The following is an 11,758-nucleotide window of genomic DNA, read 5'->3' as shown; positions in this document are numbered from 1 at the left end:
CAGCAGGTGTATGTTACAAGGGACTTGAAAAGATCAATTTCATAAAAGAAAAAAGGAGGAGCACTAAAATCAAATGACATACACTGGCAGCTGTTTTAAATTATTTTTATTTATAGGTAACATAGAGGGCTGCCTTGAAGATAGTAATAATAGTGTCAAATATTACTTAGCCTACCCTATTATTGTGCTAGTGATGGATAGTTTACTTGGCAACCGTTCTCATTTTTTTCTTAAGAACAAGGATGGCCATAAAAGAGCTTTAAGGAGATGGGTAAAAGGCCCAATCAAAGGATATTGTTTTAGCCCAATCTCATCTAAAAAGTCTCCATTTGTTAGAAATCCCCTAATTATAGTAAACTCAACTAAAATTTCATGCAATTTTTTTTTTATTTTTTCCTTTTTGATACAAAGGTCAGTGTTTTTTATTTAATAAATCTCTCTTAGTGTCCAATATGCTTTTTTTAATCCAATATATGCTTATAGGAAATGACTAGGTTCGTCGCCAACTTTTGCCTACTTAACAAAATTATGAGATTTTAGGCCATCAAGTATGAAATTAAACCATAGCAAGATTATAATTAGCAAAATCACTATCAATAAGTTTTTACTTTTTGTGAGAAGTATGTTCTATCTTCTAGCAATCATTATACAAAGAAACAGAGGCAACATATAAAACAATCCCACTATTTTTTTCTAACTATCCATGTATTTGTACATTGTCTATATTATCATTCTGTTCTCCATTTAGCATGAGACTGTGCTTACATGTTTCCACATGGAAAGCTTGACCAAGAGTGGTGTCTATGCACTTTTAACCCTACATTTTCATTTTTTCATTAGTGATGAACTCGACACTAACAAGAGGTTACGAAGGAACCAAACTTCCCTCTAATCCTAGCCAAGTTGATCATAATTTACCACACACATAATTGATAAGAAGATTTAATATATAACTAAATTTCCAAGGAAGATAACTTGACAAGTTACATCCTCAAATCATTATCATCATCATCATGGCAAGTGCAACATTTGGAAATATAGCCAATTTCAAAAATTGCAAGGACAACCAATTGCAAAAATTACAAGGATAGCTATTTCATTAATTCCGAATCGCAACCAATTGTAGTATTCTGTTTATACTGTATCATTCAATGCAATGTCTTCTGATTGCTAAAAGTTTTCACCATCATCATTTATGATGCCATTTTTAAATATATCATCTATCTGACTTGCATCAATCACTTAGTGCAATAGTTTTTTGAGTATCATATCTCATGCTTCATCATCAACTATAATTATGATGCTATTTTCAGGGCTATTGCATTAATTGGATATCAAATGATTTAAAAAAAATCAAATTGTGCTCTCCCTCCCTCCCTCCCTCTCTCTCTCTCTTACATGCACGAACAAAATGAAAAGCCTTATCAGAAACTACATCTTGAAAGTGTAATAAAAGGTAAGCTAATGATAGCCATTATTCAAAGAATATCAAACGATTCAGAAAATCCTCTACTTCCGTGATCTCACATGAAAATGTGACCAAAGGTAAGCTAATGATTTGCCACTTCCATAATAAAAAAAAAAAAAAAAAAAAAAAATATCATAAGTTACATTGTTATAGGGGTGAATGTGCACTAACAGTCTAATACCTTCCATTTGAACTTATCATACAAATTAAACATTGAGTAGAAGGAACCAAATGGATACTTATTTGACATGTTGCTCCTAAAAGAAGTGATTTCATTATCAACAAAAAATAAAAAAAGAAGTGATCTTAACAAAGAGAAATCTGTTTCTGCGTAAGGACACAGGCAAGCACTCTTGTCATGTGAGACAATAAAACAATGAAATTCTATCTCTATAAAAACAAATAATGTCTCATTCTTAAATGGAGTGATTTGACATGTCAACTAAAATTAATGCTCCAAGATGGACATAGGATCATTGTTACTCACATGAGTTTGCTATTGCACGAAAGAATTGTTGACCTTTTATTTCCACAATGTCAATAACTGGATTGTGCCCCCATAAATCTCAAAACCCTCCAAACTTCTTCATTAATCCCAAATTTCTTCGTTAATCCCATGACAGATTCATGCAAAAGAAGATCAATCATTCTTTCGAACCCCAACCCTACTCCCACTGGCTCTTAAACTACTGCCAAATCAAAGGACAACCGTCCTATGAGAATAATACCACATGCCATTCTCCAAAACCTACCGTGTTTCCACGCTAAGTCTGGTATTTAAAATGAAGATAAAATAAAATGAAATCACACCACATGAAGTAATGAACCATACAGAAAATCCAATTCCCAGAGTAGATTTAATCCTATATTATTTCCACTGAACCTGTGATTCAGTCCTCGTAAGAAATATCAACGCCGGCCATCGCTATCTTTAATATGTGCAACAGAGTTGTTCTATACTGGCTTGGGATCTACCATCAGCTTTGTCTTTTCGAGCAATGGGCGACAGCTGAGAAGGGTGCACCAACGCAAGCAAGCAAGCAACTGGCACGTCGATCCCGCACAAATGTTTCTATGCGCGTGTTCGTCCGTCCGGAGAAAAAACTCAAGCCATAGAAAACCGTTATCCGCCCATCACCGGCACGGCGTCATCGAAACCCGATGCAGTGGTGGCGTTTCGTGTCGTTCCTTTGGAGCTGGGCAGCCCACGTGTCTATCGCCCGTTGCGACACTTCGCGCGTTTCTCGACTAGGGGACGGATCGGAAAAGAAGAAAACCCCGCTCACGTCCCCTTCAAGTTCCGATGTCTTCCGTTTGATAAAGGCCGCATTAATGACACCCACCGACCCGCCTTCGTCCTCCGCAAGAAACAAAGAGGAAAGAGGAGAGAAAAGAAATAAAAATCCCTTCTCTCCTCTCCTCCCCCATCGACCCCCTTCATTAAAGAAGCCGGCAGGACATTAATGTCTCGCATGCGACCCACCATTAAAGCGCCCGGCCGGTGACCCCATTCGTCCGGCCTCTTTCCTGCCACCGCCGACTCCAGGTCAACGCACGCCCCCGCGACCGGCTACCGTCGGTTCAACCTCTCCGGTGACAACAGAGCCTCAGGATCCCCGCACCGCAACCGACTCGACGAAAACCCCGCCACTGGTGGCGGTGGTGGCCGCATGAAGATCGCCGACGGGCTCGTCATGGAGCGGCTCCGCCGCGACGAGGGCCCCGCGCTGCCGCCAAGCCGGACGTTCGGCTCCGACGAGAGCGGGAAGAACCCCCGCCGTCGCAGGAAAGGCGATTTTGCGGCGACGCTCCGGTAGGACCGAAAAGAGAAAACCCTTGCCGCCCGGGAGGCGGAGGAGGAGCCGCCCCCGCTGATGCCGCCGAACGGTGACGGCCACCGCTTGCTCCAGAAGCTTCGGTATCGGTACCGCCACGGCGAGGCCATGGAGGTCTCCAGGACCATCCGATCGGCCGCCAGGCTGCGCTCGAATCCAAAAGAATAGGACCTCTTCAGAAGGAAATCCATATCCCGGATGCCGAATCGGTCGTCCCCGCGGATTGAGGGAGGGGAGGCGGCGGCGGCGGCGATCTCGGATTCAGGGTCCAGCACCGGCTGAGGGGCCTCGGGCGGTTGATCGAGGAGGAGATCATCGAGGCTGGGCCGGATTCGGGCAGCCCGCATGGGGACGAAGGGGGATTCGTGGCGGATGACGGCGGCGCGGCAGAGGGGGCAGGTGGCGTGGGATCGGAGCCAGACGTCGATGCAGTCGACGTGAAAGGAGTGGGAACAGAGAGGGAGCGTGTGGAGCGAGTCGTCGTCCTCGAACTCGAGGAGACACACGGCGCAGTCCCGATTGGTGGCGGCTAGGTGCTTGGCCTTGGACTTGGAGTAGAGGGAGAGAGGGAGGGTCTTGATCGCGGAGTCGTCGAGGCCGTATGGGGAGCGGAAGTAGTCGGAGGAGGAGCCGAAGGACGCGGCACCGCCGGTGGGAGGAGGGGATTCAAGGTCCGAGGCGGCGGCGGACTGGAGCAGGCGGCGGTGGCGGCGCCACCGGCGCCAACGGCGGCGGAAGAGAAGGAGGAGGCGGGAGAGGATGCGGGCGTAGAGGACGATGAGGAAGGCGGTGCCGACGACGGCGACCATGGCGATCAGAGGGGGGCTGAAGTCGGGAGTGATCCTCGCAGCCGGGGATCCACCAGTGATTGACGGAGACGGGCTCCACTCGAAGTCGTACTCCGCCTCCTTCGCCGGCGCTGCCATGGCCGGTGGAAGAAGCTGGAGAAGAACAGAGAGGATTCTTGGACCTCTATCTCTCGATGCCTATATTCGTATTCTTCTGTTTTATTTTCTCGGATTATCGCCATGGATATTGAGTTAGGGTGTTCCTTGACGGGGCACGTAAATAATCCGGAGCCATCAATAGGTGCGATAATCGCGGTTTGGTGGCCCTGGAAATTTTAGAGGTGGTGTTAACGATGAGAGGCAGAAGAGGAATTCGGGAGGGATATCGTATCTGGCAGGGGAAGGGAAGGGTGTGGGGTTACGGAATCCAGAATCGTTCAGCAGTTACAGTCCTGAGTGGGCGTTTCTGGGGCGGGCAGCCGCACCTGCTGTGCGCGTGATCCAGGAGTAAGGAGCACGGTGGTACAGGTGGCACGGAGCCAGCAAAATCTCTTCAAGATGGAAAATATATTTCTTCCAACTTCATAATGTATCTCCCATAAGATCGCCCATGGCTCGTGTCATAGAAGTTATGGTTTGTGATGCCTGAATCTGAACTTGATAAATTTGGTGGTCTCATACAGTTTAGCATTTTAACTTACAAAGTGCCACACTCGTTTTTGTCTGGGTACACGAAAGCGCACGCATTTGTGTGAAAAGGTGAAAACAACAGGGAGAAAATTGAAGCTTGGCATAGGCAATGCATATGAATGGGTGAAAAAATGGTGACAAAATTAAGAAATAAAAAAGAATTGAAGCCGACATTGGAAGTGGAGTCACATCCTATGGGTTTGTATTACCACTGAGATTACATAAGGTCCACCCTTACTTCCTATCAATTCTACATGCTATGCCTATCCTCACCCTCCTACGTTGAATCACCTCTACTCTATCCTCTCTTCCATCCTCACTCCTTTCCAATCGTCAGCAATCACTCTATTGTTAATTTTCATTTACCTTGTGCCTATGCGTTGATTGATTTGCGTGGAGCTTCACTTGAGATAGGCTCTTGTATAGTAAGCCAATTACCTTGGAGGTATAATTATGGTGCTCACTAAGAAAACATGGTCATTCGAATTTGTCCTTTGATTTTGCTATCAGCCGGTTCTATGTATACGTTGAGGACAACAAGCCATGGTCAGAGATTGTACGGTAGTTCTAGTTTTGGGTGGCACAATAGTTCATTTTCTTCTTTTCTCTCTAAATTCTATGATTACACTAGACTCAAAAGCTTTACTTAAACTAAATTTGCCTAATGATTGTGTTGAGTTGATTTAATTTGCATTCTGTTGGGTTAGAAAAAGTATGACTCACAGATTATTATTATTATTATTTTTTGAATTAAAACTCATATATGAATCCTCAAACATCCTATAGGTCTGTATTACCATTGGAGGCGAAATAGGGAAGTGGAGTCCCATCCTATAGGTTTGTATTACTATTTGGGATTATATATGTGTATAAATAAAAATAAAAAGTCCATCCTTACTTTCTATTAATACCACATACGAAGTCCATCCCCACACTGCCATGCAGAATTACCCATACTCTCTTCTGTTTTCCATCCTCACTCTCTTCCAATCAAGAGCAATCATCCTGCTGTTGATTTCGTATACGTGGCGGCAATGCGTTGATTGGATTGCATAGGGCATCGCTTGAGGTGGGCTCTTGCATTGTAGGCCAGTCAAGGTGGAGGCACAATTGTGGTGCCCACCAAGAAACCATGGCCATTCCGACCCTGTCCCTCGATTTCGCTGTCAGCCGATTCCATGCGTAGGTTGAGAACCACAAGCCATCGTTGGAGATTGAGTTGATTTAATTTAAACTTTTTGGGTTAGAAAAAGTATGACCCGCAAATGGCTTTTTTTGAGTGAGTAGCTCCATAGGCCAAAGTGAGAATTGCCTGTCCTATTCAAAACCCAGAAATGAATCCTCAAGCATCCTAAAAGGGCAATTTTTTTCTTTTCCACTCTAAACCAGCTTTGATTTTATATTTCTTTTCTTTCTTCAGTATTTCCAATTCTTTTCAAAGTCATGTGCATGTGCATTGTATAAAAAAAAAAGGGTTATGTGCATGTGTACAATACTTTGCATGTAGTAGATCTAACCTTAAAGAGGAAAGAATGAAGGAGCCAAAGAATAAAAAAAAAAAAAAATCAAATCCCAAAAAAGGGAAATAAAATTTGTCCTGGCCAAAATCTTTCCCTTCTGGTTTATAAAGCACTCTCAAACAATTAAAAAATGGATACTCCGTGTATTAAAAAATCAACACTTAGAAATTCCTTTATGGCAAATCATCTAAGTCAAGCATATGTCAGAATGCCCCAAGCCTCTGGTCATATAAGATTACTGTTATAGCCCAAAACCTATTTCAGCCCATAAAAGCCCAAAATGAAAAAAAAAAAAACAGAAAAAAAACAGAGGAACTCAAAACCGGGAAGAAGACTCCCGATAGGAGTCTCCTTCTCCGACGAAATCCGGGCGAAATCGGGACTCCTAGGACCCCTCGGAGTCCTAGGGTTCCCTATAAGAATACCTCTTCTTCCTTGAGACCGGACATCGGCCTCTTCCCTCTCTCCTTCTCTCCATTTTTTCCGAAATAGAGTCGCGGACACCAACTTGTCTTCGCCGTGACTGCTCTCCGACGGAGTCACCGGAGGTCAAGGTAAGCTTCCTTCCTTTTCCTCCCTTCCTTCCTCTTTCCCCCGTGCATTTGTGCGCGGCTGCCGGCGACGAGCATCGCCGATTTTCGATCGGAAAAAAGACTCTATTTTTGGGCCTCTTTTTCGTGAATTTTCGACGTCGGCGATTAAAATTGACCGCCGGCCATGTTTCCTCCGTGATCGGGGGAGTGGCCCCCGTCGGCCGCCGGCCTCCGCTGTGGCGACCGCGGCCCGAACGGCCGATCAAGGCCGGAGGACCCCGTCCTCTGTTCCGGCGTGGGAAGGGCTGAGAAGAAGAAGAAGAAAAAGAAGAAAAGGAAAAGAAAAAGAAGAAAAAGAAGAAAAGGAAAAGAAAAAAAAAAGAAAAAGAAGAAAAGGAAAAGAAAAAAAAAAAAGAAGAAAAAGAAGAAAAGGAAAAAAAGAAAAGAAAAAGAAGAATAGGAAAAAAAAAAAAAGGGGGCGGAGAGAGAAACTCTCTCTCTCTCTCTCACTTTAGATTTTAGAATTTATGGAATTAATTAATTAAAAAAAATTATTAAATTAGCAATAAAAATGAATAAATATAATTAGGGTATCCATGGATTAGCTCGAAAATCCTGAATGCTGTCGACGAATTGATCCTCGTGGGAATATTAGATTTTAACAATTTAGTGATTTTTAATTTGATAAAATTTTGATTTAAGATATGATATTTGACATATCAGGTTCAGAGAAAGATTTTCGAGATCCCTAGAATTTCTAGTTTGGACTTTCTTTTGAGGTAAGTAGTGTTTACTTTTACTGAATTTATCTGGTAAATTATGAATTAAATAAATTTATGCATGCTTGTGATTGTAATTATTTATTGAAATAATTGTTGAAAATTATTTATGATGAAAGTTAATTGTAGAAATTATTTATGATTGAAGTTATTTGTTGAATAATTAGTATGATGATGAATGATCACAAAGAATGACATGGTTGATTTGACTCGAATATCATTATTTATATTATTTTAAAAATAATATATGAATTGGAAGACAATATGAAATTGATAACCTGACTGTGTTGAGGACCCCGCCAATGGGGGCATATACGTTGGCAATTGACTGTCCTGAGGATTTATGTCGCCAGTGAGACCAGCGATATGTCGCCAGATAGACCAGCGACAAAACCGCCAGCTAGACCAGCGGTTCCAAAGGACTTGGCTGCCAGATGATTTGCAGCCCACCGCAAGCAGATACGCGGTATTATGATCCTGCCACAGGGATAATGTGATCATAGTCATGGTTGGTAAGAAGAACTTAAGAAAATTTATGAAAAGCATAATTGGAAATTATGATGAATTGACTTTTATATATGATTGATGATTCCATGAATTTTACATATTGATTTGTTATCAGTAAATTGATATGCATAGTATTATTTGCCTGATTTATTCAGTTAAAGGTATACACTGCTTACTGGGCTATTTAGCTCATGATAAGTTTTATGTTTTTCTTACAGATCCAGAAAATTAGCATGATGCGGGATTTCGGTTGGGAGAGCGATTAGAGATGGAGTTAGTTCATTGATTTAGGATTTTTCTCAGAATTGATTCAAGACTTTTAGTTTTATTTTTTTTTAGTGCTGACTTTGTCAGACAGTTATTTTCTTTTGAACACTGAGTTTTGATTTGTTATTTGAACTAAGGTTTGATTATTAAATACAGAAAAATTTATTTAACTGTTTGTGAAGATAACATGATGAGATGCCTTGCATGCTTATGGGAAAGGTATTCTATAAGTATGCGGCGGTTGCCATGACCCTCGATTCAAATCTCGGATCGGGGGCGTGACAATTAATATGGTATCAGAGCATAAATAGATAGATAGAGACATGTAGCATAAAGTGAGCGAGTGATGGGTAGACAGTAGGAAATTGAAATGTTAGATATGATGATTTTGACTTGTCACAAGTTATAACCTTATTAAGGATAAGTTATTATCTCAAATCTATCATAGGTCAATATGCCTCCACGACGAGCAAGGAATACGCAAGGAGCGGTAGGAGGGACATCAAATTCACTTGGCGATAATACTCCCCAATTAAACAGTGGCACAACTCAGCAGGAGGGAATCCATGATCCTACCGAAAATACTCCAACAGTACAGGAGGAGCCGAACATGACTCAACTAATGCAAACTCTGATCGGAGTAGTTCAAACACAGCAACAGTTACTTCAACAACAACATGCACAGCCACGTCAGCAATTTCCACCGATATCTGGACATGGAGAACATCCGATGCAGAGGAACAATATCGTCGAATTTAAGAAGCTAGCTCCTCCAGCCTTCAAAGGAACCATCGAGCCACAAGAAGCAGATAACTGGATTATGGAAATGGAGAAGGCCTTTGCCGTGCAAGAATGCCACGATGAAGAGAAGATCCGCTATACAGCATATCCGCTACAAGGCGAGGCATACAACTGGTGGCGTATAATGGAACAAAAATATGAGCACGATGGGATACCACTCACTTGGGAGAGATTTCGAGATGAATTCTTTGACAAGTATTTCTCCCGAAGTGTCAGAATACAGAAAGAACAGGAGTTCATTCACCTGAGACAGGGTAACAGATCCGTTGCAGAATATGAAGCCAAATTCACAGAGTTAGCCAAATTTGTTCTGAGACTAGTTGAGATTGAGCAAGACAGAGTACACAAATTTGAAATGGAACTGAAGATAGAAATCAGGAAATAGGTTGTACCCTATGAGCTAACTACCTATGCCTCAGTTGTGAACAAAGCTCTAATAATTGAGAGAGAAGCTAATGAAGCTCATGCGGAGCGTGAACGGAATCAGAAGAAGAGAAATAGGTTTAGTGGAACTCAAGGACGAAATCAGAACAATAAGGTTCTAGCAAAGAAGCTAGCAACTGATAAAAATCGTGAGAATGAGACAGCTAGATGTTCGAGATGCGGCCGAAGAGAGCATGAGACTTCAAATTGCCCATGGAATACTGGTTCGTGTTTTAGATGTGGCCAGAAAGGACACAAGATTGCAGATTGCCCGCAGATGGATGAAAATAGATCAACACAAGCAAAGGACGGAGGTCAAAGGCCGAAAACTCAGGGAAGAATCTATGCACTCACACAACAGGATGCTCAGGCCTCCAATGCTGTGGTGATAGGTACCATTCCTGTATCTAGTATTCATGCTTCAGTTTTATTTGATTCTGGTGCTACACACTCCTTTATATCCACTACTTTTATTAGATAGCATGATATAGGTTGTGAACCCATGAAAACCAAATTATATGTTGAGACACCAGTAGGTGGTATTTTGAGTACTGAAAGTGTGTGCAAGTCCTGTAGTATCAAGATAGGAGAAAGAGAATTACCGACAGATTTGGTGGTCCTGGATATGCATGATTTCGATATCATTCTAGGAATGGATTGGCTGGCTACTTATCATGCCTCTGTGGATTGTCATGAAAAGAGAGTGAACTTTCACATACCGGAAGAATTAACTTTTAGTTTTGATGGAAGTACAGGAACCACCCCCCCATGTATTATTTTACTTGAACAAGCTAGACAGATGATAAGAAAGGGATGTAGAGGTTATCTAGTATCAATAAAGAATAAAGAACATGATGAATTGAAGTTACAGGATATTCCTATCATAAATAAATTTTCGGATGTATTCATTGATGATCTAGTCGGACTACCACCAGATAGAGAAATTGAATTTACTATTGAGTTGGCACCCAATACCAATCCAATTTCTAAAGCCCCTTACAGAATGGCCCCTATGGAGTTAAAGGAGTTAAAAGATCAATTATAGGATTTATTGGATAAAGGTTTTATAAGGCCTAGTGTATCTCCTTGGGGAGCTTCAGTCTTATTTGTAAAGAAGAAAGATGGCAGTATGAGACTTTGTATCGACTATAGAGAGTTGAATAAAAATACTATCAGAAATAAATATCCTCTACCTCGAATCGATGATTTGTTTGATTTGTTACAAGGTGCACAAGTCTTTTCTAAAATTGATCTTCGGTCAGGATATCATCAGTTAAAAATTAAAACAGAAGACATACCAAAGACGACATTTAGAACTCGTTATGGACATTATGAATTTTTAGTGATGCCTTTTGGGTTAACCAATGCTCCAGCAGTCTTTATGGATTTAATGAACAGAATATTCAGATCTTATCTTGATAAATTTGTTGTCGTATTTATTGATGATATCTTGATATATTCTAGAAGTAAATTGGAGTATGAAGAATATTTATGGTGTGTGCTACAAATATTGAGGAAAGAAAAATTTTATGTCAAATTTAAGAAGTATGAATTTTGGTTGGACAAAATAGCCTTTTTAGGACACATCGTATCTAAGGATGGAATTTCTGTGGATCCAGCAAAAGTGGAAGCGGTGATGTAGTGGAACAGACCTACAAATATTTCTGAGATTCGAAGTTTTCTGAGAATGGCAGGATATTACAGACGATTTGTAGAAGGATTTTTCCGCATAGCTGCACCTTTGACTCATCTTACTCAAAAAGGGATTAAATTCGAGTGGTCTGAAGATTGCGAACAAAATTTCTAAGAATTAAAATAACTATTAGTTTCGGCCCCTATTCTTACTATACCAACAGGAGATGAAGGTTTCACAATATATAGTGATGCATCTAAAAAGGGACTCGACTGTGTATTAATGCAACATGGTAAGGTAGTAGCCTATGTCTCAAGATAATTGAAACCATATGAACAAAATTATCCGACACATGATTTGGAATTAGCTGCAGTGATTTTTGCCCTAAAAATTTGGAGACATCACTTATACGGTGCGCAGTGTGAAGTGTTTACTGATCATAAGAGTTTGAAGTACATTTTTACACAGAAAAAATTAAACATGAGACAGAGAAGGTGGTTAGAACTATTAAAGG

The 11,758-nt window shown here is 41.3% G+C and overlaps 1 protein-coding gene across 1 annotated transcript; it reads right to left on the bottom strand.

The window, feature by feature from the left end:
- Positions 1–2,222: 2,222 nt before the first annotated feature.
- Positions 2,223–4,885, bottom strand: LOC105060032 (RING-H2 finger protein ATL65). Its single transcript, XM_010943611.4, has one exon. It carries the CDS (start codon positions 4,227–4,229, stop codon positions 3,039–3,041), a length of 1,191 nt encoding a protein of 396 aa, XP_010941913.3. The 5' UTR covers positions 4,230–4,885; the 3' UTR covers positions 2,223–3,038.
- Between the last annotated feature and the right edge of the window lie 6,873 nt (positions 4,886–11,758).

The sequence above is a fragment of the Elaeis guineensis genome, chromosome 6, assembly GCF_000442705.2.
Source record: "Elaeis guineensis isolate ETL-2024a chromosome 6, EG11, whole genome shotgun sequence".
Lineage (NCBI taxonomy): Eukaryota > Viridiplantae > Streptophyta > Magnoliopsida > Arecales > Arecaceae > Elaeis > Elaeis guineensis.
The sequence above is the reverse complement of the archived record's forward strand: the minus strand, read 5'-3'. Positions and strand labels throughout refer to the sequence as shown.

What these genes read in the sequence shown, in the direction of transcription:
- LOC105060032 (XM_010943611.4), bottom strand. Translation starts at nt 4,229, where the DNA reads ATGGCAGCGCCGGCGAAGGAGGCGGAGTACGACTTCGAGTGGAGCCCG.